Raw genomic sequence first — 22,774 nt, 5'->3', positions numbered from 1 at the left:
ACAGCAGAGCTATGCTGCGCAGTAAATAAAATCCAAGCTGAACTGTAAACAAAATAACGGTTAATAATGGTTAATTTTTAACTATTTTGCAACTCTGGTGTGATGGTGTTGTACCACAGTCTCGCTCTGTGAGCACCAGGTGCTGATCGGAGCGCACCACTGATGGATGGGTTCTGCAACGCTTTTTTGGTTGGGCGGGTTGCGCTGTGCGTCTTTGTTCTGAGCGTCGTTTCAGAAAAAAAAAAACGGCTGATCTACACTGAGTAGAAAGTTGCTACTCTGAGTAGTTTTTCCTCCCTTTGTCATACTCAGCATTTCCGATTTCAGAACAGATGATATCAGTCAGGTAACTAAACACAGCGCCCGATCAACCATTTGTAAAAAAAAAAATTAAAAAGCCAGTCCACAAGCATCCTCCTTCACATTATTTATTGACTGTATCTAAAAAAAATCAAATATATGTTTAATTCAAATGAAAATATAAAATAATACAATGCAACATACAATGATTTAAATTGTATTGTGTATACTTGGTCATCAAATCAGTGTCAGTTAACTCTGTCAACCAGGTTGCCTGTAGTGATTTTTAAGGTCCAGCAGGTGTCAGTATTCAGTGGCACAGTATCGGCACAGAGTTGCAATGTGTCGAAACGTTTCATGACGCCTCATCGACCCATCACTAGAGGGGGCCATCAAAGGGACCCCTGCATTCAGCCTTGGTGAGTGGTATGAAGCTGTCCAGCAGAGGGCAGCATGCCACCACTAGTCAGCCACACCAGCATCATTACTGAGCAGAGCGCTGATGCTGGGAGCAGAACTTGCTGGCTTTGCCTCCGCTTTCCGTCTGTCTGGTTCCATCAGCTAGGAGCTGTGAGATGCTCCCTCGTTCTCAGGTCTCAGGTGTCCCTGTGCTGGTGGAGACGTCCTGGATGAGCGCTTACCACGGCCTGAGCTTACTCCCAGACAGACAGTGGTTCTGGCTGACAGAGACTTGGATCAGCTCGCTGACATCAGAACCACAGAGAGACGAGGAGGATTTCTAGGGTTCTAGAGATAGATGAGTGGCGAACCTGGCGGCTGGAAGCAAAGCCAGCAGTAAAGGCCACAGCCACTGTCTGCATAATCACTCCCCTTTTCAAAGTTAGAATAAAGAATTATTATTATTATTATTATTATTATCATCTGCTGACTATTGAGCCGCTGCTGTCTGCCCACCCAGAGTTGGTTTCAGTGCTCATTAGAGCTGAAGCGTCCTGCCTTCACCCGCTGCAGGGCAGTGAGGTACCTGGACCTGTGCAGCAGCGTTCGTCTCTGACAGAGCGGCCGGTCTGCCCTGAGTAGAAAGCTGCTGCTCTGACTAGTTCTACCTCACGCTGTCATACGCTGTGTTTTCCGTCTCAGAACAGGTGATATCAGCAGCTAAAGTCAGCGTCCCATCAACCCTGAGTTAAGCGTGACAGAAGCCCTCACCAATGGAACGCAGCTAACGTGATTCACCATGGCAACGGCAGGAAATAAGCCTGGAAGTGCACGTTTGAAAATAGAAATAATATTAAGCCATAATTAACAGAACGAAACAATGTTACTGCTGCTGAAAAAAAGTGAGTTAGACAATTTCTGAAAAAGTCAATGCATGAGTGATAATGAGAGTTATTTAACGAAGATTTAAAGCTGTTTTCTCGTATTATACGCATTCAACACGCAATAAAAAAATTTAATAATTTAATAATTAACCAACTAAAGCATTAACTGGCTATAATCAACATTTGCAATCAATGATGGGATGGTGTGAGTTATTGAAGTAACTGATGTGTTCACTCATCCTTCTAAAAATGAGTTGACATTGGTGAATAAAGTGTATAATTTGTGTCAACCTCACTTTATATTAATCATATAGGCTATATTTATATTGTAAGTTGAAGTAAAGGTAGCATTATTTAAGTGATGTAATGTGAGTGCCGTGCAGCCAATTAAACCTAAAATATATGAATGGAAAATTAGAGCTGAACGTCTCAACATTTGATACAGAATAAATTATTGCTTTCATTCTGTGTAGTTCTTTAATTATTCTTGTGGGTCTCTGACTATGGAACAGTGCAACAGTAACATTCCTGACAGCGCGACATACAGCTGCCTCTGCATCACCTACATTATTAAAAAGCTGCCGTTGGCATAAAAAGGAAGTATAACACAAGAGATTGTTCAGAACTGAGAGCGTCCCCTCGCCGTGTTAGAAGAGCGGTGTGCAGGCTGAGAATATTGAGATAAATCTGACGGCAGCGAAAATAGTAACGCTTGAAACTATATTAAGTCATTTAATTATGGTCTGATCAGCCTGTCCAGACAGACTGCTGTGGAGTATTTGTGCTCCAGCATACAGGCTCCTCCAGAAAAGGACACGCCTTTCATGAGGCTTCCTTGTGCAGAAAAACTCAGAGTTAGCTCTAACAACTCTGCTTGGTAGCAGGGTTGTTTCAGTGTTTTGTTGTGATGATTTCACTCAGGGTAGTGGCTTCTGAGCTTTCTGAAACGGACAAGCCAGGGTATGCAGGACTTTACCCCAGACATTGCTCTGGATATCCACTAACCCAGCTTAGGACCTGATGCTGATGCTGCAGAGGTGGGAAGGGAGCAGAGTGAGGCTTAGCAGCATCCACCATCCCATCAGTGTACTGCATGGTTCTCTACCGTCCTGCAGCTGTGGGCTGGGAAGTTTCAGATAGTGTTCAGTAATGAACTTTATGGCCTTTATCTGGCTCCACGGCTCCTGTCTGAGCTCACCTGGATCAGGACCAGGCGGGTCACGTTGTCAAAGTTTGACCCTAGAGATGCACGGCTGGAGAAATGAGGTCTAGTCTCACTGCGTGTGTTTGACTCTTAGACGTGTTTTCTAAGCGTGATGTGGGCACCCGTACGGGCCGGGGTGTCAGAACCGCCACAGAGGCAGGCGGGATGGATCCAGTGAAGGACATGCGGGAGCAGAGGCACCAGGATGCATAATGCAGCAGAGGCTGGAGGAGGAGCTGGGAGCAGGGGGGAGGATGCTCCCATTTATCCACCTCAGCAGCACTGATGTGCCCCGCCATGTGGCAGCTCCTAGGTGGGTTCTGGTGCCTTTGTATCGGGCTCAGCGTCGCAGTGCCGTGTGCGCCGGCCTCTTACCGGATCCATGTTGCCTCCGTTCTGAGCTGTCCCAAAGAAAACTTTAGGATCTGTTCCCCCGAGGAGGTGCAACGTGGCGTTCTAAGAGGTGTGGAGCGTCACACGCAGAACCGGAGAGACGTGTGGGAGAGGTCCACAGCGGGCCGGTGGTTCTGCTCTCACAGAGACGAACCCGGGCAAAGCCACTTTATGCATTTGAGACAGAGCGGTGTGAGCGTTGCCGTTTAGCCGAAGGGAGAGCTGCAGAGTGACAGTGACAGAGCGGCGGGCGCCTGCCGCTGCCTGGTTATCACTGTCAGGGAACAGTCTGCTGCACCAGCAGGCCCAGCTCCCCGATAACCACACAACTTACAGCCCCTTTATCATAATTAGCTTTTCCTTTTTAGCCTTAAAAGGCCTTCCATTACCGGGTCCTTCTCTATCGGCCCGCTGACACGCCACGCGATTGCTTTCTCTGTCTCAGCGGGCCCCTCAATCTCGGCTGGCGCACCAGGGGAGCCCGGAGAGAGGGCGGCATTATGGATGCAGATAGAGGCTTGTTTGTTGCAAAGCACAATAATAAAAGGCAGCGGCACTCTGGGAAAGAGAGATCCACATCCAGCTGGGAGCTTCTCAGCTCTGTTCACGTTTACGCAGTGATGTCAGCTGGAAAGGCCTGGAAACCTCTGGTTCTGTTCAGCTCTGTTTCTGGGCCGGCGCTGATTCAGGGCTAAGGTCCAGTTCCTTCCAGTACAACCCAAATCTGATTCATTTGAATCCAGCGCAGTTCATTCCAGTTCTAGCCCAGCGTGTTCAGCCTTAAGGGCCTTTAATGTGAGGCTGCAGAGGGGCCGGTCATCGGCCCCCTGATTGGGCCCTGCAGAGAGCTGCATGCTGGATACGTTTCCCTCTGAGCATCTGTGGGCGTATAAATGACACCTTGGCCCTAAGTAAGCCGTATAATCACCTCAGACACACACCAGGAAGCCATTTCTACATGGGTGTGTTTTCTGACTGATGGTTCTTGGGTGCATCTTTGTTCTGCCATGTTCTGAAAGAAAACCCAAAATCCCAGTCCAATCAAGCTGGATTGGTTAAAGCCGGGCGTACACTGTACGAGTTTTTCAGTGGTGGTACTTATATACATCTCAAACTGTGCGACGGAACCGCGGGGTTTAAAAAGTTCACCGCTCACGATCTGTGCGGCGCGATGCTCGGACGAGACCGGACTGCTCACACTGTACGTCGTGTCCCCTCTGGGACCGCTCGCTGTGGTGGCAGAGGCAGGCGAGCGACGGTAGGTGACAGGGACCCAGAGCAGGGGTTCGAGCCCAGCTCTGGCGAGGCCCGCAGGAGGCACCGGGCATCGGGGGAACGGAGGGGAGAGAGGAGGGACGAGACGCACCGGCGGCCGCGCGGCACGGCAGGTCGCCTCGCCCGCACCCACAACCCCCCCCCCCCCCCCCGCCCCCCCGCGAGCGGAGGAGTGCCGAAACAGGCGGCCAGCGCGTTGCGCGGACCGGACGGCTTGTTGCCCTTCCCAACACCGGCCGGAGGTTGCTTCAGGGACGCCCGCTTCCCTCCCTCCGCTGGCGGGGACGGAGAGGAGGGGAGGGCGCCCCCTCGTAGCTCTGCTTGAACAGCAGGATGCGCTCACGAAAACCTCACGACGGCCGACTGAATTTCAAACATGTTTGATTTTCACCGACCGTCCGATTCCTGATCGGAAGGTAGTCGTGAGAAGCCATTCCCCCCTCCTCCCCCCCTCTACGATCAAGCTGAAATTCTGAAATTCGGCCCGATTCAAAAAATGCTCGCACGACTGAAGAATCGGCCCGAAAAGGGGAAAAACTCGTACGGTGTACGCCCGGCTTAAGATGCTCAGGACTGGCCCAGGATCCACCAGAGCTCTGTGTGCCGTGGACCCGGTCCACCGTGAAGCCAGTCCAGCGTCGCCATGCCCTGAGAAGATGGCGAGGAGGAACGTAGGCCGGCGTCACTGGGCCGCTGACCCGACAGAAAAGCTTCGGTGACGGGCAGCACATGGGAATGTGAGAGCACGGCGCTAACTGCCCCGCATGGTGGTGGCAGCGTCATGCTGAGGGTCTGTTCTGCTGCTGGTGGTACTGGAGCATCACACCAGGGGAGGAGAGGGTGGAAACAGCTGGACGCTCCTGCAGGACCAGAGGTTCAGAGGTGGTTTGGGAACGGATGAGGCCGGCTGACGGTGGGGTGGAACCCGACTGAACATTTAGGGACTGGGATTAAATGATGGCTTAGACCCATCCTGTCCCCTCATGTGGACAGACTCCAGCTCTCCTCCAGGACCCGGCTGTCTCCTGGTGTCTCCCTGCGGTTATTTCCAGGCAGGCGTTAGCGGGGAGACCTATAGCGGCATCGGTGGGGCGCTGCTAGCTGAGCGCATGGGCCCGTCCTGAGGAATGGATCTGATGCGCAGACTTCTTTAAACACATCTGTTTTTCAGAGCGTATTCAGTCACTCTGGGCTCCATTCATACGGGCCCAGGCCTTGTTTACTGCTGATAACCCATCTTATCACAGCACAATGGATGTGGTCGCTCGCTCTGCACTGCAGATAAACAAAGAGGGACTGTTCCTCTGTTCCTTTATTCCAGAGCTCGCTCCTTCTCATATGTACATTTACTGGCTGAATGGGCCCTGCATACCAGCAGCAGGCTTCTGGAGTCTTCCTTCATGGCGCCGCTCGTTTCCACAGAGTCTCGTTGACTAACTGCCCTTCAGCAGCTTGATTTCTCACTTGTTTTACTTTTATCAGCGGCACATAGTGGAAGACGTTAGAACAGGACAATAAGAGTGCACGGCGGTGGCCTCTGAGGTTTTAGTTACTGACTGGTTAGCAGGGACACGATGTGGGGCTTGACCGGGAGCTCCGGGTAGTCATTATCTTACTGGATGAATCTTTCCGTCTGATTACCTGACCCTCCTTGTGGTTACGTCTGGAATGCAGCAAACGCTCTCTGACTGCTGTGAAATCAGCTCCTCATGACCCGCTGTAACGCTTTGTTTGAAAGCTCTTTCTTCCAGGAAGAAAGGATCGCAGAAGCGTTTGTGTCGCTTCCATTTTTTGACATTTTGCTGTGTCACCATTGAGTTGTATTGCGTTCAGCTGCTCTGCCTCTGAGGACTGCAGCTCTGAACATCAAACAGAGCGCTGTGTGGCACAGCTGCAAACCTGCCAGGACATTCACCTGAACTGACCGGCTAGGCAAGGACAGCATTCACCAGAGAGGCGGCCAAGAGGACCATGGTTGCTCTGGAGGAGCTGCAGAGAAGCACAGCTTGGGTGGGAGAACCTGTTCAGAGGACAACATTCATAAAGCTTACATTCGCATCACTACGTCACTTTCCATACAAAGGCAGTGATCTGGAAGACAAACTTGGCACCGGAATGATGCAAACTCAGTCCTGGTGTGCTGGTTTTGGAGGCCGAGGAAACTGGTGATGCAGATGGTGAAGTGGTGGATTGCAGCCAACCCTCCCCGTCTCCTAGTGTCTCCACCCATCAAAAGCCTCCTCGTTGTTTTGTGACATTGATGTTTAAGATGTTTAACCACAAGGTTCACTTTTTAACAGGTTCTTGTAATGTGGACACCTGTGCTTTCACCTCTGGTTTACACCTTTTAATAAACTCCCCTCTGGGACATCTCTGCAGTTTCTTTGCACTTTTCTCCCAGGGTTGCCATGGTAACCATGAAATACCAGCGATCGGCTGACCCGTTTAAATCCACATGGACATTCATGAGGTGCTTAGCCCTCTGTTTATGATTGAATGTGGGCGTGTAGCGGGCAGAACATGAGGCGGAACCACAGGCACCAAATGTCTTAGGTACAGCTGGGATCATGAAGGAAAACTGTGTGAGGGCGTGCGTGGTTTTATAATTCGGGTCTACTTTTTCTTTTTTTTTTTTTGCCATGTGCCATGTTCAGCTTTTGGGCGTATGTACACTTTTAGTTTGGAATCTACGCAACGTTTTATGAGGCTCCTGGTCTATAGGAGAGTGGCAAGAAGAAAGATGTCGGTGAAGGAAAGCTGGGAGAGGTCCTGTCTGTAGTTGCTCTAAGGCACGTGGGATGATGTGAAGATGTGAAGATGTGACGGATGCATCATGATTCGGGGAGGCTGTTCCTGAGCAGGGAGCGGGAAGCTGACCAGAGCTGATGGATGGAGCTAGATCCAGGACAAAGGATCGCCTCGGCCGAACCTGACTGCCTCAGATGCATGCCGCACTTTTAAGATTTTCCTGCGCTAGCAAACTTGAAACCATGTGTGCTTCTTCTTCTTCTTCCTCCTGAAGTCATGCGCAGCGTTGTTAGGGTCTGTCACATGAAACCAGACGAATACGTCACAGGTTGTGCTTCAAATCCTGACTAACGTGAAGCGCTGCAGATATTTTCGAAAACAAAACTGGGCGCCGATGCTTGAATTTATCGTGGATTTTCTGTAATCCACAAAATGTCAAGCTCAGCAGGCTCTTTGGGCTTGCTACAAAGAAACTTCGCAGAGGCTGAAGATGTCAAACGGGAGGAGATGGAAACGGGAGGAGAATAAAGGGGAGGCCTGGAAAAGCTAAATCACAGTCTGGTTCCATCTGAGGTCTCTGATAGTGGGAAAGAAATGGCTTCCAAATTGGAACTGATGGATCCACTGGGACTGTCCTGGGGGAGATCAGAGGAGGAGGAGGAGGAGGCGGGGAGCGAGAGACGGGCTGGCCGTGGAGACATCTCTGAGCCAGTCTCCTGTCCCTAAACACTGGGCTAAGCTGGCACTCTGGGCTCCAGAAGCCCCGCTGGGTGTCAGGACTCTGAGGCTGGCGCCGCCGACCTCTCAGGTGCCGCTAAGATTACACGTGGAAACGAAACGGCGTAATCTCTGGATGGCAGGGGGCCAGAAAGTATCATAACGACTGTTTTAATCACAGATTGAGACAGACTGGGAGGGGGAAGTGGAGCAGACAGCTGAGAATGGGCTCTTTGACAGGAAAAGGTTTGGGAAGCTCCGAGCCGGCTAATAGACCTGCCAGGATAGGTTAGTGAAATAAAGATGTCACCTTATACATCATATGAGCTGACTGCTCCCCAGAGACAAAGGCTGCTTCGCTGTGTTTTAGGCTGAGAGGGGGTTGAGAGGAATAATGTGGAGACGCAGGGAGGGAGGGAGGGAGAGGAGCGCAAAGCTTTTTCTCATTAGAGGGACATCCCAGGGGATCTTTTCAAGGTAGTAATGAATAGAAGTGCAAGGTGGTAATAGAGATGTGGGATGTTGTGGCCAATCAAGCCTTGAATAGGTCAGACTCCATGGGACGCTTTGGGCCTAATTAGTTTGTAAATATCTTCAAATCAGTTGCATAGAGCTGACCTGGAGTCTCATGGCCAGAACAATATTTAAAGATGGCTGAGACCCGGGCCCGGTTCCGGTCCAGGGTGGCCTCAGCAGGAGCAGCATCCACATCTAGCAGCACAGCAGCCAGGTTTCCAGCGGGCTCCGTTAGGAGTGGAGGCTTCCTGTCGGTGGTGTTCCTGGACAGGACCTCCAACGGTGTTGATGAAAAGGGCCGTTTGGACCGGGGAGTTCAGGATCCCATCCTGCTCCTGCAGATAATCTGCTGCTCCTGCCTTCTGTCAGTGTCCTTCAGTGCTCACTTGAACCTTGAGTCATTCAGTTAAACGGACCAGACGGTCCTTTCCGTTACAGAGGTTGATCAAACGTGGACCGCTTCTTCTAGACTGGGGGTGAGGTGCATGCACAAAGATGAAAGCAGCACCTTAAGGCCCAGAGAGACAGCCCAGGATTAAAAAGCAAAGACTTTTGGTCTGACCAGGCCCACACTTAGATAAATCACAGCCTAGTCGCAGATTTAGGCTAAATGAGGAATCTCTGAAGACACATCAGGTGCTTATGTCGAGTCGGTCCATGGCTGCGCAGCTCTGAGCTCGGGGCTTTCATCTTCTAAGTCCATGTGAAGTTTGAGGTCCTCTTATGCCCGGGGGCTCAGATTGTGCTGCGGTGACGCCAGTGTGCTCGTCTTGTGTGTGATGTCTGCATGAAGCTGACTGGCTCTCACCCTCCCACCGTTAGTTCATGTCGTTTAGAAATGGGACACAGGAGAGATTCAGCTTTCATTTGAGCTTTTAGATGTAAAATGAAGTCGTGTGTGTGTGTGTGTGTGTGTGTGTGTGTGTGTGTAGTCAGGTGGAGAGCTATATTAACTTGTCAGAACAGACAATGGAGACATCTCCAAAGGCTCTCTCACCTCCTCGCGCTCTGCCTCCCTCTCCTCCCTCACCTTTTACTTACTCCTCATCCCCCCCCCTCCTCTTTTTTTTGCCTGTGTGATGCGTAACTCCCCCCCACCCCACCATACACCTGACTTATGGTTGTGCAGTAATAATTTGCCAGACCTTGGCAGGCCCAGTGTACATTAGCATATAAATAGCAGATGCACTGAGTGCCCATCACAGTCGACTACATTTAATTTTTGGTTTATAAGATTGAATGGGTTTTTAAACACAGCGCCATCAAACTTGCCACGAGACAAATGAAGTCAGGGAAGCAGTTGTCCGAGGTGGCGCCCTCACATCAGTTTTGCACAGCCCGGGGCTTACTTCAGGGGGCGGGGGGGGGGGGGGGGGGTTGTGGCGCGGTGAGGTGGTGCTGAGGCCGGGGAGACACCTGTGGAGGCCACATGTAGACACGAAGACATCAGGAAAAGGCACCGAGCCTCAACCGAGAGGCTCAACCGGGGTGAGCCGTGTTGATCGGGAAGTGACCCGTTGCTTCCCCTCCCCCACCTGTTGCTGTGCACTGCTAGGCAGCTAGCTGAAGAAAGGCCATCACACTTGGCCCTCGCTCACATGAAAAAATCTGTTATTTGGAAATATTGTTAAAATGACATATTCATGACATACAGATGTTTGGAGGCAGCTGAATCAAAGCTACTTTTCTTGTTCAGATCAGAGTGGTCAGTTGAATGAAGTTGAGCTTCTTCATACCAAAGTCGGGGAATTTCAACCAGCAACCTCAGGCTAGACATACTGGCTTCCTGCACTTCTTCAGTTTTGTTTTTCACCGAGATGTTTTGTTGATTCTTCTTCACCTTGACCAGAAGCATAGCTGTAGAATCAGCAGAGTTGCTCCAGCAGTTGATGGATGAGATAGACGGGACGGGTCACCAGTCTATCACAGGGAAACACAGAAACACACACAAACAACCACGTACGCACACATTCCTAAGGACAATTTAGAGACCAATTAACCTAACAGTCATGTTTTTGGACCATGGGAGAAACCAGGAGTGCCCAGAGAGGACAGGGAGAACCTGCAACCTCTAGAAAGAACCCGGGGCTGAACCTAGAACCTTCTTGCTGCAAGGTAAGACTCTTTATCCCTGCAGATAAAGAGTCTACATACAGTCATCACATAAGCATTTAGCCTTTAAACTAGAGCCTGAAAATCCCCAGCAACCTATGTATGCACAATTTGGAGCTGTGTGTACTGCTCCCCAGCAGGGATCGCTACCACAGTTACAGCAGTCTCCAGGTGCAAAGAGTGTGGCCGGAGCGTGTTTTCTGTTTTTGTGCTGCGGAGATCAGCTGTTGTTGCGTTTTTCTGCTGTTGTGTGCTGTTTGTTGTTGCAGCCAGGAGAGCGGCAGGGCGCCATGTGGTAAGTTACAGGATGATAAATTCATTTCAGCACGTCTTGCCTAGTGTGGGCGTAGGTTGCCGTTAGGTCAGTGAGGGTACTCATCCTCCACATTCTCTGGTGTCCAAGCTGTCCTGGTGTATGTGGCCCACACGCCATGTATAAACTGCTGCTGCTACCAGGCTTCTCCACAGAGGACCGGGTTCTACATAATCATCTTCTTTGTTCATCGCTCTAACTTTGTTCTTTCCAGTGCAGTTGAAACCAACAATGAAAACACCAGATTTCTCATCTCCCTGCTAAATAAAAACATGGAGCAGACGGATAACGAGGGCATGAGTTCATTTTTATCTGATCTGGTGTGGGGTGACCTGGAAGTAGTTTTGGGAGTTGGGGACGGACACCGTAGGGCTGCCGTGAAGTGGTCGCATGTCTTTTTCACATTTCAGCGTGAGGCTTTCCGCTTTCCAAACGTTCTCTGACTAAATCTGCCAAGCTTTCTCAGCTTCCACTGAATGCTCTCTACTGACGCGCCAGCTGTCTGCTCCTGTTGACCTGCGGACCTCTCACCTCATCAGACTGCTTCCCGTCCTCATAGACCCAAACTAAATAGGAAAAATGAATTTATACGCGCTCTATCTGTGTTCTGCATGTTTTATTGAGTAGGGAAATGTAAAAATGAAAAAGGAACTGCTCTCCATTTTTCCCTATTATTTTGTGAAAGGATTTAAAGAATAAACAGCCTTTGTTTCTCGTTTTTTCCCTGTTGGTTTCATTTCAAAGAAGGAGTGATGCCTGGATTTTCTCTTTACCCTGCGTGTTTGTTATCTTTGCGGCAGCATCTTTGCCATTATAGTCCCACCCGGTCCTCTTTTACTTTAACAACGTTCTTATTTATCCAGCTGGATTGCGGAAGTCTTTTCATTTCTATCTGGGCCGGTTTTTAATGCCGGAGTAACCAATATTTGTTCTGTCCTTTTCGTCTTCCAGTGACTCATGGCTCTCCTTTGCCCGAAGCATCGCTTCTAATTTGTCTGCTGAATCTGGAGTTTCATTTACAGCAGCAGTTTTTATCTGCCGCGGGCCGTTTTCTCCCCGTGTGTGTCCCGGAGAATAAACCAAAGCTTCGTTAAAATGCAAAGCAGCCCCTCATGCAGCCATGCGGGGGAATAGAGGCCATATTTTAGCCGCGCCGGCCGTCAGCAAAATGTTTCTGGAGGAAAGCTAATCCCGCTGTAAGACTTACAGCTCTGCCAGGCCGCGCGACAGCACTCGATGCTATCAGGCTTAAATTAGGGTGAATTAGAGACAAAGAGGCAGAAAGCAGGGGAAAAGGGATGATGTTAGGGCAGGATTTTCCTCCAGCTGGGTGATCACTTCTTAGTCTTAGGTCATTGATCAGAGCAGAATAAACCAGCTGGGATTAAAGTAGACAAGCACAAAACCTATAGAGGTTATATCGGTGCGTAAGGCTGTGGACGGCTGCTGGGAGGGAATCCATCGCGCTCTGAGGATGAATAATAGTTGCAGCAGCACGGAGTAATGGAGAAAGTTTGCTCTGGTGCTTCAAATGTTACACGTTGTTTAGCAGCATTGTCTCCTCCATCTGTAGGGGAATAAATAAGACGGCCGCACATTATCGCAACTCTCGCTTTCATTCACTTAAACACCTTTTCTTTTTCTTTTTTTACCCCCCAGAAGTAAAAAGAATCATTTGTGTGGATGTGAATGTGTTGTTTCTGAGTCAGCGGGAATGGAGTGAGCTTCCTTACATGTCAGACAGATCGTTCAACCTGGTATTAGAAAACCTAAGAGCACAAGAGCCAAGCGGTTTGGAGATCCTTTGCTTTGCCTTTATTTGACCAGACAGCTGGCCTTCAGCCTGCAGCGCTGCACAGAGGTGTCCACGGCCCTCAGACCTGTCCACAAACTGCCATCCATTCTTTAAGGATGTTATATGATGTAACGTCAGAGAGTGTGTGTGTGACTGTAACGTGGAGGGAACATGCTGCATGGCTTGCTACATCTTTTCCAGGTACAAATCTGAAAGGTGTGGCATGCATTTGTGTCAGCCCTTACATGGATACCCCTAAATTAAAATCTAGTGCAGCCAGTTGCCTTCAGAGGTCTCCACAACACTGAACCAAGTCCTCCTGTGTGTAGAAATCCAGCTGCTGGGTTTGTGGCCCCAGAGGTTCGTTAGAGCAATCAGGATCCCGAAGACCCCAGAACCCAGCGGACCGGTCAGGGAGGATGTTTAAAGAATTGAATGCTCGCAATATGGCAATCTAAAGTCTTAATAATAATAATAGTAATAATAATAATAATAATAATAATAATAATAATAATAATAATAATAATAATAATAATAATAATAATAAAGTTCTTCTTCTTCTAATTAATAATAATTAATAATAATAATAGGGCATATTTGCCGATAAAGACGTTTTTTTAAATGTATATATTTCTGGTAGCATTTTGACTCAATTGCTGCTCTATGTTGGTTGTTGTCTGTATACTCCAGTTAACTGATTATTCAGTTACTAAACAAGTTGCTGATTATTTTAAAAATTGATAAATCTGATTAATTGTTTTAGCAGATATCTACGGTGTCCTGACTGGGCCAGAATACCTTAATGCCCACTGAAAACATTTCCTGCTGCCTTAAACCAGCATCAGCTAGCAGATGACTGGCATGTATAGCATGAATGCGTTTCCCAACAGTTCCTTGTGGTTTTGGTAACGTTAACGCTCAGTGATGCTTCATGACTAGAAATATGTGATAGGTCATCCAGCCCTACAGGCCAGTGGCAGAACTGCCAGCCCATCAATAAAAGGGCCACATGGCGTTCTTCACTGGCTGAGCAGAGAGAACATGAACGAGAGAAGCGGCTGAGAGGCCCAAGCCGGGGAACTCTGGAGGAGCTGCACAGATCCCAGGCTGAGGCAGCAGAATCTGTCTATAGGGCAACTATTAGTCGTGCATTCCAGTAATTCTGCCTTAAAAGAAGAGAACCCTTCTAAAAAATAAGTCTGTTTCAAAAGTGGTGCTGCGGGCCATGAGCTGAACACCTTTAGAGGACCGGGTTCTGCTCAGGAGGAACCAAAATAAGTTTTTTTAACAGGCTGAATGAAAAACAGAACCCCACGGTGGTGGCAGCGTCATGCTGTGGGATCACCGTTCTTCAGCTTGGGTGGAGAAGCTGGTCTCCAGCTGTAGGAGCACTTGAGCAAAGGGTCCGTTCAGCAGATAGAAGCTGGAGCCGGTGTCGGCAGCGGTGGTTCCCTCTGGCTCCAGTCCAGCTGTCGTTAAATGAATGTGGCGCAGGTTCTCAGCCGATGGTGGTGGACCGGCTCGCCAGATGGGAGAACAATGTAACAGCAGGTGCCCAGAAAATGCCTGCATGTGTGCATTGCACGTGTCATAACGTCTCTGGCTCACAGAGCTCCCTCAGTGTGTGCTGTGGGAGCTTTAATGAGCGCTAATTAGCCTTTAATTGTTTAGTTGCCTGTTAACGGAACAGCAAGTGTTGTAATGTAAACGCTTTTAATTGTTCTGCGCGCGCCGCCTCTGGAGCTGCGGATGCAGGCTTGTGACATGGTTAGCTGACTCTGTCCGGCTGGCAGCGAGGGCGGGCGTGTGGTGGGGGGAGGGGGCTTCTGGGTAATCACTCACAAACTCATCATTTGTAAACTAATTCAAACATGTTAATGGTCTTTATCTGCCGAAACCCAGCAGCTCTGCAACACACACACACACACACACACACACACACACACACACACACACACACACACACACACACACACACACACACACACACACACACACACACACACACACTGAGTGAGCCAATGCACACAGATGCAGTGAGTGAATGATAAAGAGGCCTGTGGGAATAAGAGGTTAGTTTAACGTTAGGTTTTACTGCACCTCATAACGCTAATCACCGTGATTATGATGCTGCTGAGCTGGAGTGTGTGTTTGCGTGTGCACCCCCAGCGCCACACACACCCTGCTCACGCTTGTGTAATGGAAATGACCCCTCTCCGTACAGGAGTGTTGTGTTCTGCATTGTAGCCCAACCATCGGCTAACAACCTCGGCAGGAAATTAAAAAGCATAAATTTAGCTGCGCCTTGATGGCTGATCATCAAACACAGGCTCACACACACATCCAGACTCCATTACCCCCCCCCCCCCCCAACACAAAGAGATCACACATCCACTTTTAACTGTGTGTCAGCTGCTTGGAATGCATTTCTTGTATGTTTGAGGTGTTATGAGCATTTAGAAGGAAAAGCGGGAGGCATCCAGCATTATTCTCACCATCCACCAATCTGCTGGGAGACAGCAGAGGAGGAAGCTACCCTTGTAACAACTATTGTCTGTCTGAGGCGGGAAGCTGTTTTAAGAGAATGAAATCAATGAAACACGGTGCTGCTCCTTCATTACCATAAAAACTCCCCCTTACAGCGATGGAGTTCATCGTCAGTCAGAGAGCAGCCTCTAAGGGAGGCCGGCCCGCGCCTCAATAATCTGCAGCTGGAAGTTCAGCAAAAGCAAAACAAGTGAAAACTGCACTCTTCAGCTGTTTCGTCAAACTGCTTCCATGTTTCCAAAAGAAGAACCCGTCCAGCTTCTCCGTAGCTGCTGTCTGATGCGGCACTCTGCAGATAAAGGCTTAAAGAAAAATCTGACAGTTCACCACTGCAATTCAAACATGTTCTGTTAACACGACTACCTCGTTTTTAAAGCTCTGTAGCAGAGATTTGCTTTAGGCCAATTCATGCTTTGCTTCGACAGAGTCTCCCTGGCAGCTGTCTGTCACCTCTGAAACAGCGTCATGAGGATCACGTTCTTTGATTTCTCCAGTGCATTTAGTATAATCCAGAACACTCTGGTGGAGGCCTCAACAGTGATCTGGATCAGAGACTACCTGACAAACAGACCACAGTTAGGGCGACTGAAGGGTTGTGTGTCTAACCAGGCAGTCAGCAGCACAGGAGCACCACAGGGGACTGTACTCTCACCATTCCTTTTCACTCTTTACACCTCAGACTTTCAGTACAAGACAGACTCCTGTCATCTGCAGAAATACTCTGATGACTCTGCAGTCGTTGGATGAAACAGAAAGGGACAGGAAGCTGAGTACAGGGAACTGGTGGACTGCTTTGTGGCATGGTGTGGAAACAATCACCTCATTCTAAATATGGATAAAACAAATAGGAATCGTACCAACGTGGGAGTATAAGTGGAGGTGGTGGAGGAGTATAAATACCTTGGTGATCACCTGGACGACAAACTGAACTGGAGACACAACTGTTAAGCTGCCTACAAAAATGGGGCAGGGCAGACTGGACTTCCTGAGGAAGCTTAGGTCCTTCAGAGTTTGCAGCTAGATGCTGCAGGTCTTCTACAAGTCTGTTGTGCCGAGTGTGATCTCCTCTGGCATCATCTGCTGGGGTAGCAGCATCAGCAGCTCTCCAAGCCGATAAAGAAGGCCGCTGTGTTTTATGGACTAGTCTGGAACCTGTAGAGATGATTGTGCAGTGAAGGGTGGTCCAGTTCTACCAGGAAGAGAAATGAGTCTGTAAGAAGCATCGTCACTGTCTACAGCTCTTAAACTGGTTCAGCAATCCAGATTGATGCATCAAGCCAAGTCCAGAGTTTGAGTGTTCTGATCTGGGCCCAACATTAGACTTTATATTTCAGATGTTTCAGTCAAACATTAAAATGTCAGTTGTCTGTAACGTTCAGTCCTGTAGCTAACAAAGCCAGTGATTTGTTGCAGAGTTACCCGTATGTGGGCCCAGTTACGCTGATTAACTACGCACCTTTATATGTCAGAGATGTTTTCTAAAACCCCATTGCCTCCTCTTCCTCAGATGAAGGCGAGCTCAGATGGCGAGGAAGAGGACGATGACGACGAGTTTGAAGAGGTTCCAGAAAAAGAAGGCTATGAGCCCCACATTCCTGAGCATCTACGAGCCGAGTACGGTCAGTGTCCCTGTCCAAACACACACGTCTTTACTCCCGCCCACACACACGTGCACAAACACTGATGGGCAGCTACAAAAGAAGACCCGCTGCTGCCCTAATCTGCTCAGATCTCCACACGCTCAGTAAACAAACACCCAGCAGGGCCTCAAGGAGGCAGCTGATGGAGAGCAGGTACCGTGTTTCAGTGGGTTAAACACTCATTTTAAACGGGTTTAACACTCATTTTATTCTTTATTCCGTGAAATCTTCCAGCCACACACCCCATACCATGCTTACCATATTTTAATAACTTTTAAAAAATGAATCTCAAGACAAAGATTTGAGATGTTTTGATGATTTGTGGGATATTTTCCTCCAGCATATTAGTTTAGTGGACATATATCCTTCACCAAGTGAACGGTAGTAAGAGTAGAAAAAGGACTAGGCCTAAAACTGATGTTAGAAACACTTCTTTTAAACACCAAAGAGGGTCAAGAGTATCACGTTTTATATTTCCACACCACAATAGCCCTTCAGTTTTAAAAGTTTACCAACTCAACTGAAGAGGAATGCTTAACGATCAAATACCCATTTTCAGCACCAAATTCCTCCCAAACATGGAGGAATTTCAAGTGAGCCATTGCTTTGTTTGTCCAAAGCAGGTAAGTATTGTTAAAGCGTACGTTCTGTCGTGACTGAACAGAAAGTGTGCTGGGCTGATTACCATATCTGGACTGAAGGCGGCTGCTGAAAGTGGTTGTTCTTGCTGCTCAGGAGAGTTCCCTCTCCTGGAACACAGTCTAGTTGCTCTTACCTTTTCTGGCTCTGAAAATGATGCTAAGCAGTCAAAAACCCAACTTTAAGCTTCTAAACAGCCACTGAACCGTTTATGTAGCTGTTTCTTTCTAATACAAACATGTGCCCCACTGAATGGTCTGTTCCTGTGTGGGATTATCACAGATGAGCATGTTTTATCGAAATGAAAATGCGACGTCTTGACGCCGGCTCTGGTCTGCATGACGTTTAGCCTCCAGGCAGCGCGCTGAGAGAGACGTCATGTTTAGGTCGATAACCAAGTGGCTGTTTATTTTATTGCTCTGTCAGCTCCAGAACAACATGCTGTTTTCTACCTATAAGATGGTGTTTGAGTGCCTTTTACCATTTCTCTTAGAAAGGAGGTACAAGCCACAGGCATCAGTGAACACCAAAGCCACCATGCTGCTGCTAAGTCAGCCATATTGAACATGTATGTTTTAACTGGGAGGCTTTTTTTATGTCTGTGTTAATGGCACAATATTACAGTTATTGCTGGGTCAGCCCGTGTTGTTTTTGGCCAGGGGCAGGTGACCTTTGGCCTCTGGCTAACACTCCCCTCCTTCTTCTTCGTGGCTCATTCCATTCAGGATGAGGCTTTACTTTACCTACGATCCCGCCCCTCTCCACTTCCTTCTCCTTCCATTACTAATCAATTAGAAGCCAGAGTAATTAGATTGTATCTGCTGGGCCCCAAACAGCTGTGTCTATGTGTCTGTGTCGGGGTGATTAGTAGGGTGAGGTAATGATCTAGAGGGGCCATACCAAATTAACAATGCAACCTCTTTAATGAGCCCCTATTAGCCCTGCACCTAGATTGTACCACCCACTCTCTCTCTCATGCCATCCTGCTGTGGTCTCGCTTGAATAAGAAGGAATGCTCCCTTTTAGTTTACCTTGTATTCTTTTTATTAAACGTATAAATAAAGATCCTACAGGCTGGCTTTAGTCAACTTTTCATCCAAAATAGGGTGTATTCGTTAGGGTGCTACTCTCCAAAAACAGCTTATATCGCTAGCCAGGACAGCATATGATTATCTGAGTAGCCCATAGGTCAAAGTGCTTTAAAAGGAGAGCAGTGATGGTGCGGCTCCACCTTGCTGCTGTGGGTCAGAACCAGCGTGATGAATGAGCGGTAGCTGCCTGATATATCTTTTCTTTTACTAGTGCTAACAAAGACACCAATGCAACAATCTAACCTCGTAAGAATAAACTTCGGTGCTAATTTTGACAGTAGATGCCGTGTTCTTGCAGTGATAGACTCCGATTAAGTGATAGACTCTGTGTTGCGTTCAGTGTTGAGGTCTGAGTCCATCAGTGCACTCCTTGGTAAGTCAGTGCTGCTGCTGGCAGTAGAAAATACAGTCTTCTGAGTTTATCTTTACTTCAATATTCTCCCCTTCTTATCTCATTCATTATTATTTTTCCTTTTCCAGTTTCTCCGATTAGTCTTTTTAACCTTTTCCATCTGTTTTTCCCGTGTCATCTTTGTCTATATTTGCGACCATCATTCTTGTCTCATTACTCATCTGGTTCTTGTCCTCTCTGATCTCTCTCTCCTCTGTCCTTTCTGTTCTGTCTCTCTGGTTATCGGGTCTCTTATCCCTCCCTCTGCTGTCAGGACACCAGCTCTCTTTCTCAAATTAACATTTTAATTACAGGCCCTGCTTAACCCTGGAAAATCAATACTTTCTGCTTTTTCATCCTCTTTTTCTTAAGCTTTGGTAAACCCCCCCCCCCCCCCTCCTTCATGTTTTCCTCACTTTGTTCTCCAACAACCCTCTTGCAAACATACACACACGAAACACATTTCCTACATTGATCTGTGCGTCTTAACATCCACAACAGCCAGTCAGATCTGAGCCTTTGGGCGCTCTAGAAACAGCACATTGACTGTTCACCTCCTGACGGTGTGTGTGTGCGTGTGTGTGTGTGTGTGTGTGGGGGGGGGGGGGGGGGGGGGGGGGATAATGGTCTCTTAACCACTGACATATGTGTTTGATACAAATATTTTAATGCAAACTGTACAAAGAAACCACATATTTGTGACAAACCCAATGCTATTTTATCCTGACCATTAATACGTTGGAACCTTTTTACCACATTTTTTCTTTTCTGGTGCAGCTAATTGGTCTCAACTCTCTAAAGGTTTTTTTTTACCTTCAAGATAACCACAAGCCAAAATAATGGAACTTGGGTTTTAAAACAGTTTCTCCTGCTTTACCCGTAATCAGCATTTACTATCATGACTAGAGATGCAGCGGGCAGAGAGCTTGTGGTTCATTTTTACATCCCAGATTTTGTGATGCTCCAATGCTACAAAATAGCTTTCAGCCGATGAACATCCATCCAGTGTTTGTACCTGCTTATGCGTTCCAGGTCACCTGGGGGCTGGTTCCTATTTCCAGCGATGATTGGGCGAGAGGCGGAGTACAGGCTGGACGGTAGGAAGCTAGGAGAACCCTGGAGAACCCATGCAGTTTGCATGGTGAGAACATGCAAACTGCATGCAGAAAGACCCCAGGCTGGGATTCAAACCCAGGACCTTCTTGCTGCAAGGCTACTGGGCTACCAGTTATTAGGCCCTTAGCCGATTCTAATCTCTCTTTGAGAACACATTACAACAAATACTTTGTTCATGCTTTTTGCCTAAAGTGAGACTGAAGCTGTGCTACCAAACTTTTTTCTAATAAAACAAAACAATGACTCTACAAATGCAGTGAAATCCCCCAGAGGTTTGGACAGTAGTCTTCCTACAGTTAAAACACAACTAAAAAGAATCATGCATTTATTATTTACTGCTACCCAGGACAGAATGTTGCTTCTGTAAATATGATGTGCCCCATGTTACCAGGCATTCACAGCTGGGTCTAGGTTAATATTTAAGAGAAAAAGTTCTGGTTTGCTGTCATGTTCTCCAGTGTTAGACTGTTTGTTCGTTTGTTGTCTCTATAGAGAAAATGAAACATCTTTTCTGTCATCATCGATCATGAAATATCATATTTGGGGTGGAGGAAACGGCACACCATGTGCAGTTAACCCCAGTTTAGCAATTCTATCAAATCAAAGATCAATGTTATGTCTACATTTGAAATGGTCCTTTGCACCCCAGATTATCAGTTAGCATTTACACAACTAGTGCTGCTAACAGCAGTCTCTGTAGTCCTGTACCCCAGCAAGCTTTCCTAAAGACAACCAACATTTCATTGTCCTGTTGTTCACAGAGTCACTGACAGACAGAACGGGACTCCTCCAAAGTGTAAAACTTTTCTAGAATATCTTCCTGTTCTCTCCTGAGATCTGGCTCTTTGTCATAGCAGCCTGAATAAAAGCCGACATGCCTTGTTAAAAAGTGCCGTTTTCTTTATGTAGCTCCTCAGACCGTTCCTGCTTCCTCAGACTTGATTATTGAACACCTCACCGATACCGAAACTAACCGAGTCTTCTCCTCACAGTAACAACGTTCACACCAAAGAGTGATTGCTCAGTGATAAGAACAACGTCCCATCTTTAGTTTCTGATCGACCAAACTCAAGCCGCTTCCAATCACCTGCTGATTTGTTAATGCAGCTTTAATTATAACCTTCAGTGATTTAGTGAAATCAAATACTATCTAAAAATACCATATCTAAATTTGCCTCTTTGATTAGTTTTCTTTGATTATTCAGTGTTTTTTCCTATTTGGAATCAACAGTCATGAGGAGTCGTTCAGTAACTGGATGATATGACCTGTAGTTTATTTCACCTGTTGTTTTAAAGCCTTAAAAGCCTTCATAGCTTGACCAGTAGAGCGGACTGGAGATGGGTTTAAATAAGAAGGAAAGGGTCTTCCTCGGGTTCTGAAGTTCCAGGAGAACTTGTCACACGACGACCAGGCAGAGATTTAGTTTATAATAAGTCATACAAAGGAAATGAATAAATAACTGGAACTGGCTGAGAATAAATGTGTCTAGAGATGACAGGTTTTGGCATCTCCTCCTGGTGGCCACTGGTTGCATTGCATTTACGTCTTTTTTATGGAAATGAAATCTTGGCTCGTTTCTGCGGGACACATGGGTCAACCTAAAGGCTGCTGGTCTCCTCTGTAGTTTCAGAACTGTGCTGCAGTCATGAGTTGAGTCTAGTCAGAAGTTTGGATTTTGTCGCTTCTACAGGTTTTGGAATGCAGCAAAACAGAAATCCTCTTGTTTTCCTCCAAAGGTGAACGAGGAAAAGTTTTCAGACTGAGTGAAGGCTTTTGATAGTGTGTCGTAGCAATGAGTGAATGTGAATCAAAGCGCCCCAGGTCAGGCCTAATAACAGCTGGGATCAGCTCCTGGCTTATGGCTGCTCTCTGATCCTTCCTGCTGTTTGTGTGCAAGGATGTGACTGCTTAAGTCCTGCTCAGCCCCCAGAGACCCCCCCCCCCCCCCCCACACACACACACACACACACACACACACACACACACACACACACACACACAGCATACCTGGGTTAATGTTTTAGTGAATGAACATGTTGGTGGAGTTTCTCATGTGATGCAGGTTTTCACCTCTCAGAGAAATGGACCTAACGTTGAAGCACATATCTTTTGTTCAGGTCTGGATCCCTCACCTTCCACATCAACTGCAGGCGCTCACACCGAAAAAGGCCCCCGCCAGCAGACCCCCAGCACCCCCTCTTCCCTCCACCTCGTCTTCCTCCTCCAGGCAGCTGAAGAGGCTTATAGAGGAAGAGCAGGATCCAACTTGTGCAGCTGCCACACTGCGTGTCCTCAGACAGAAGATCCCCCTTCTTGCAGAATCCAGGTGAGGACTTCTCTCCCAGACCCTCACACTTGATTCTGTTCACTTTTTTCTCCCCGACCGTTCAGTAAAAGCAATAAATAATGGTTAATCTGCCCTCCATGTGTCTCCCTTTGAGCAGCAGCAGCAGCACTGCTGGCCCTGCTTCATCTCAGTCAGGCTCTGAGCAGAAGGCCGCTGAAGCTCCAGTTGTTCCTTTTGGTCTGGACCTGTACTACTGGGGCCAGGAGCAGCCCAACGCTGGCAAGATCATCAAGTAATTCACACCATACATACACACTTTGCACATGTGGGCTTGGGCAGGCGCACACATGACTGTACGCCACACGGGTTAAACCACAGAAGCTGGGTAAAGGGTTCTCAACTGCTG

General features: G+C 47.8%; 1 protein-coding gene across 1 annotated transcript in view; it reads left to right on the top strand.

Moving 5' to 3' along the window:
* The window catches only part of uvssa (UV-stimulated scaffold protein A), a 43,852-nt gene that overhangs the window by 5,485 nt on the left and 15,593 nt on the right, over nt 1–22,774 (top strand). Inside the window, 4 exon segments of the mRNA XM_036130065.1 lie at nt 16,711–16,822; nt 22,199–22,230; nt 22,232–22,407; nt 22,523–22,660. Coding sequence (XP_035985958.1) covers nt 16,711–16,822; nt 22,199–22,230; nt 22,232–22,407; nt 22,523–22,660 — 458 coding nt within the window.

The sequence above is a fragment of the Fundulus heteroclitus genome, unplaced genomic scaffold, assembly GCF_011125445.2.
Source record: "Fundulus heteroclitus isolate FHET01 unplaced genomic scaffold, MU-UCD_Fhet_4.1 scaffold_28, whole genome shotgun sequence".
Classification (NCBI taxonomy): Eukaryota; Metazoa; Chordata; class Actinopteri; order Cyprinodontiformes; family Fundulidae; genus Fundulus; species Fundulus heteroclitus.
The sequence above is the reverse complement of the archived record's forward strand: the minus strand, read 5'-3'. Positions and strand labels throughout refer to the sequence as shown.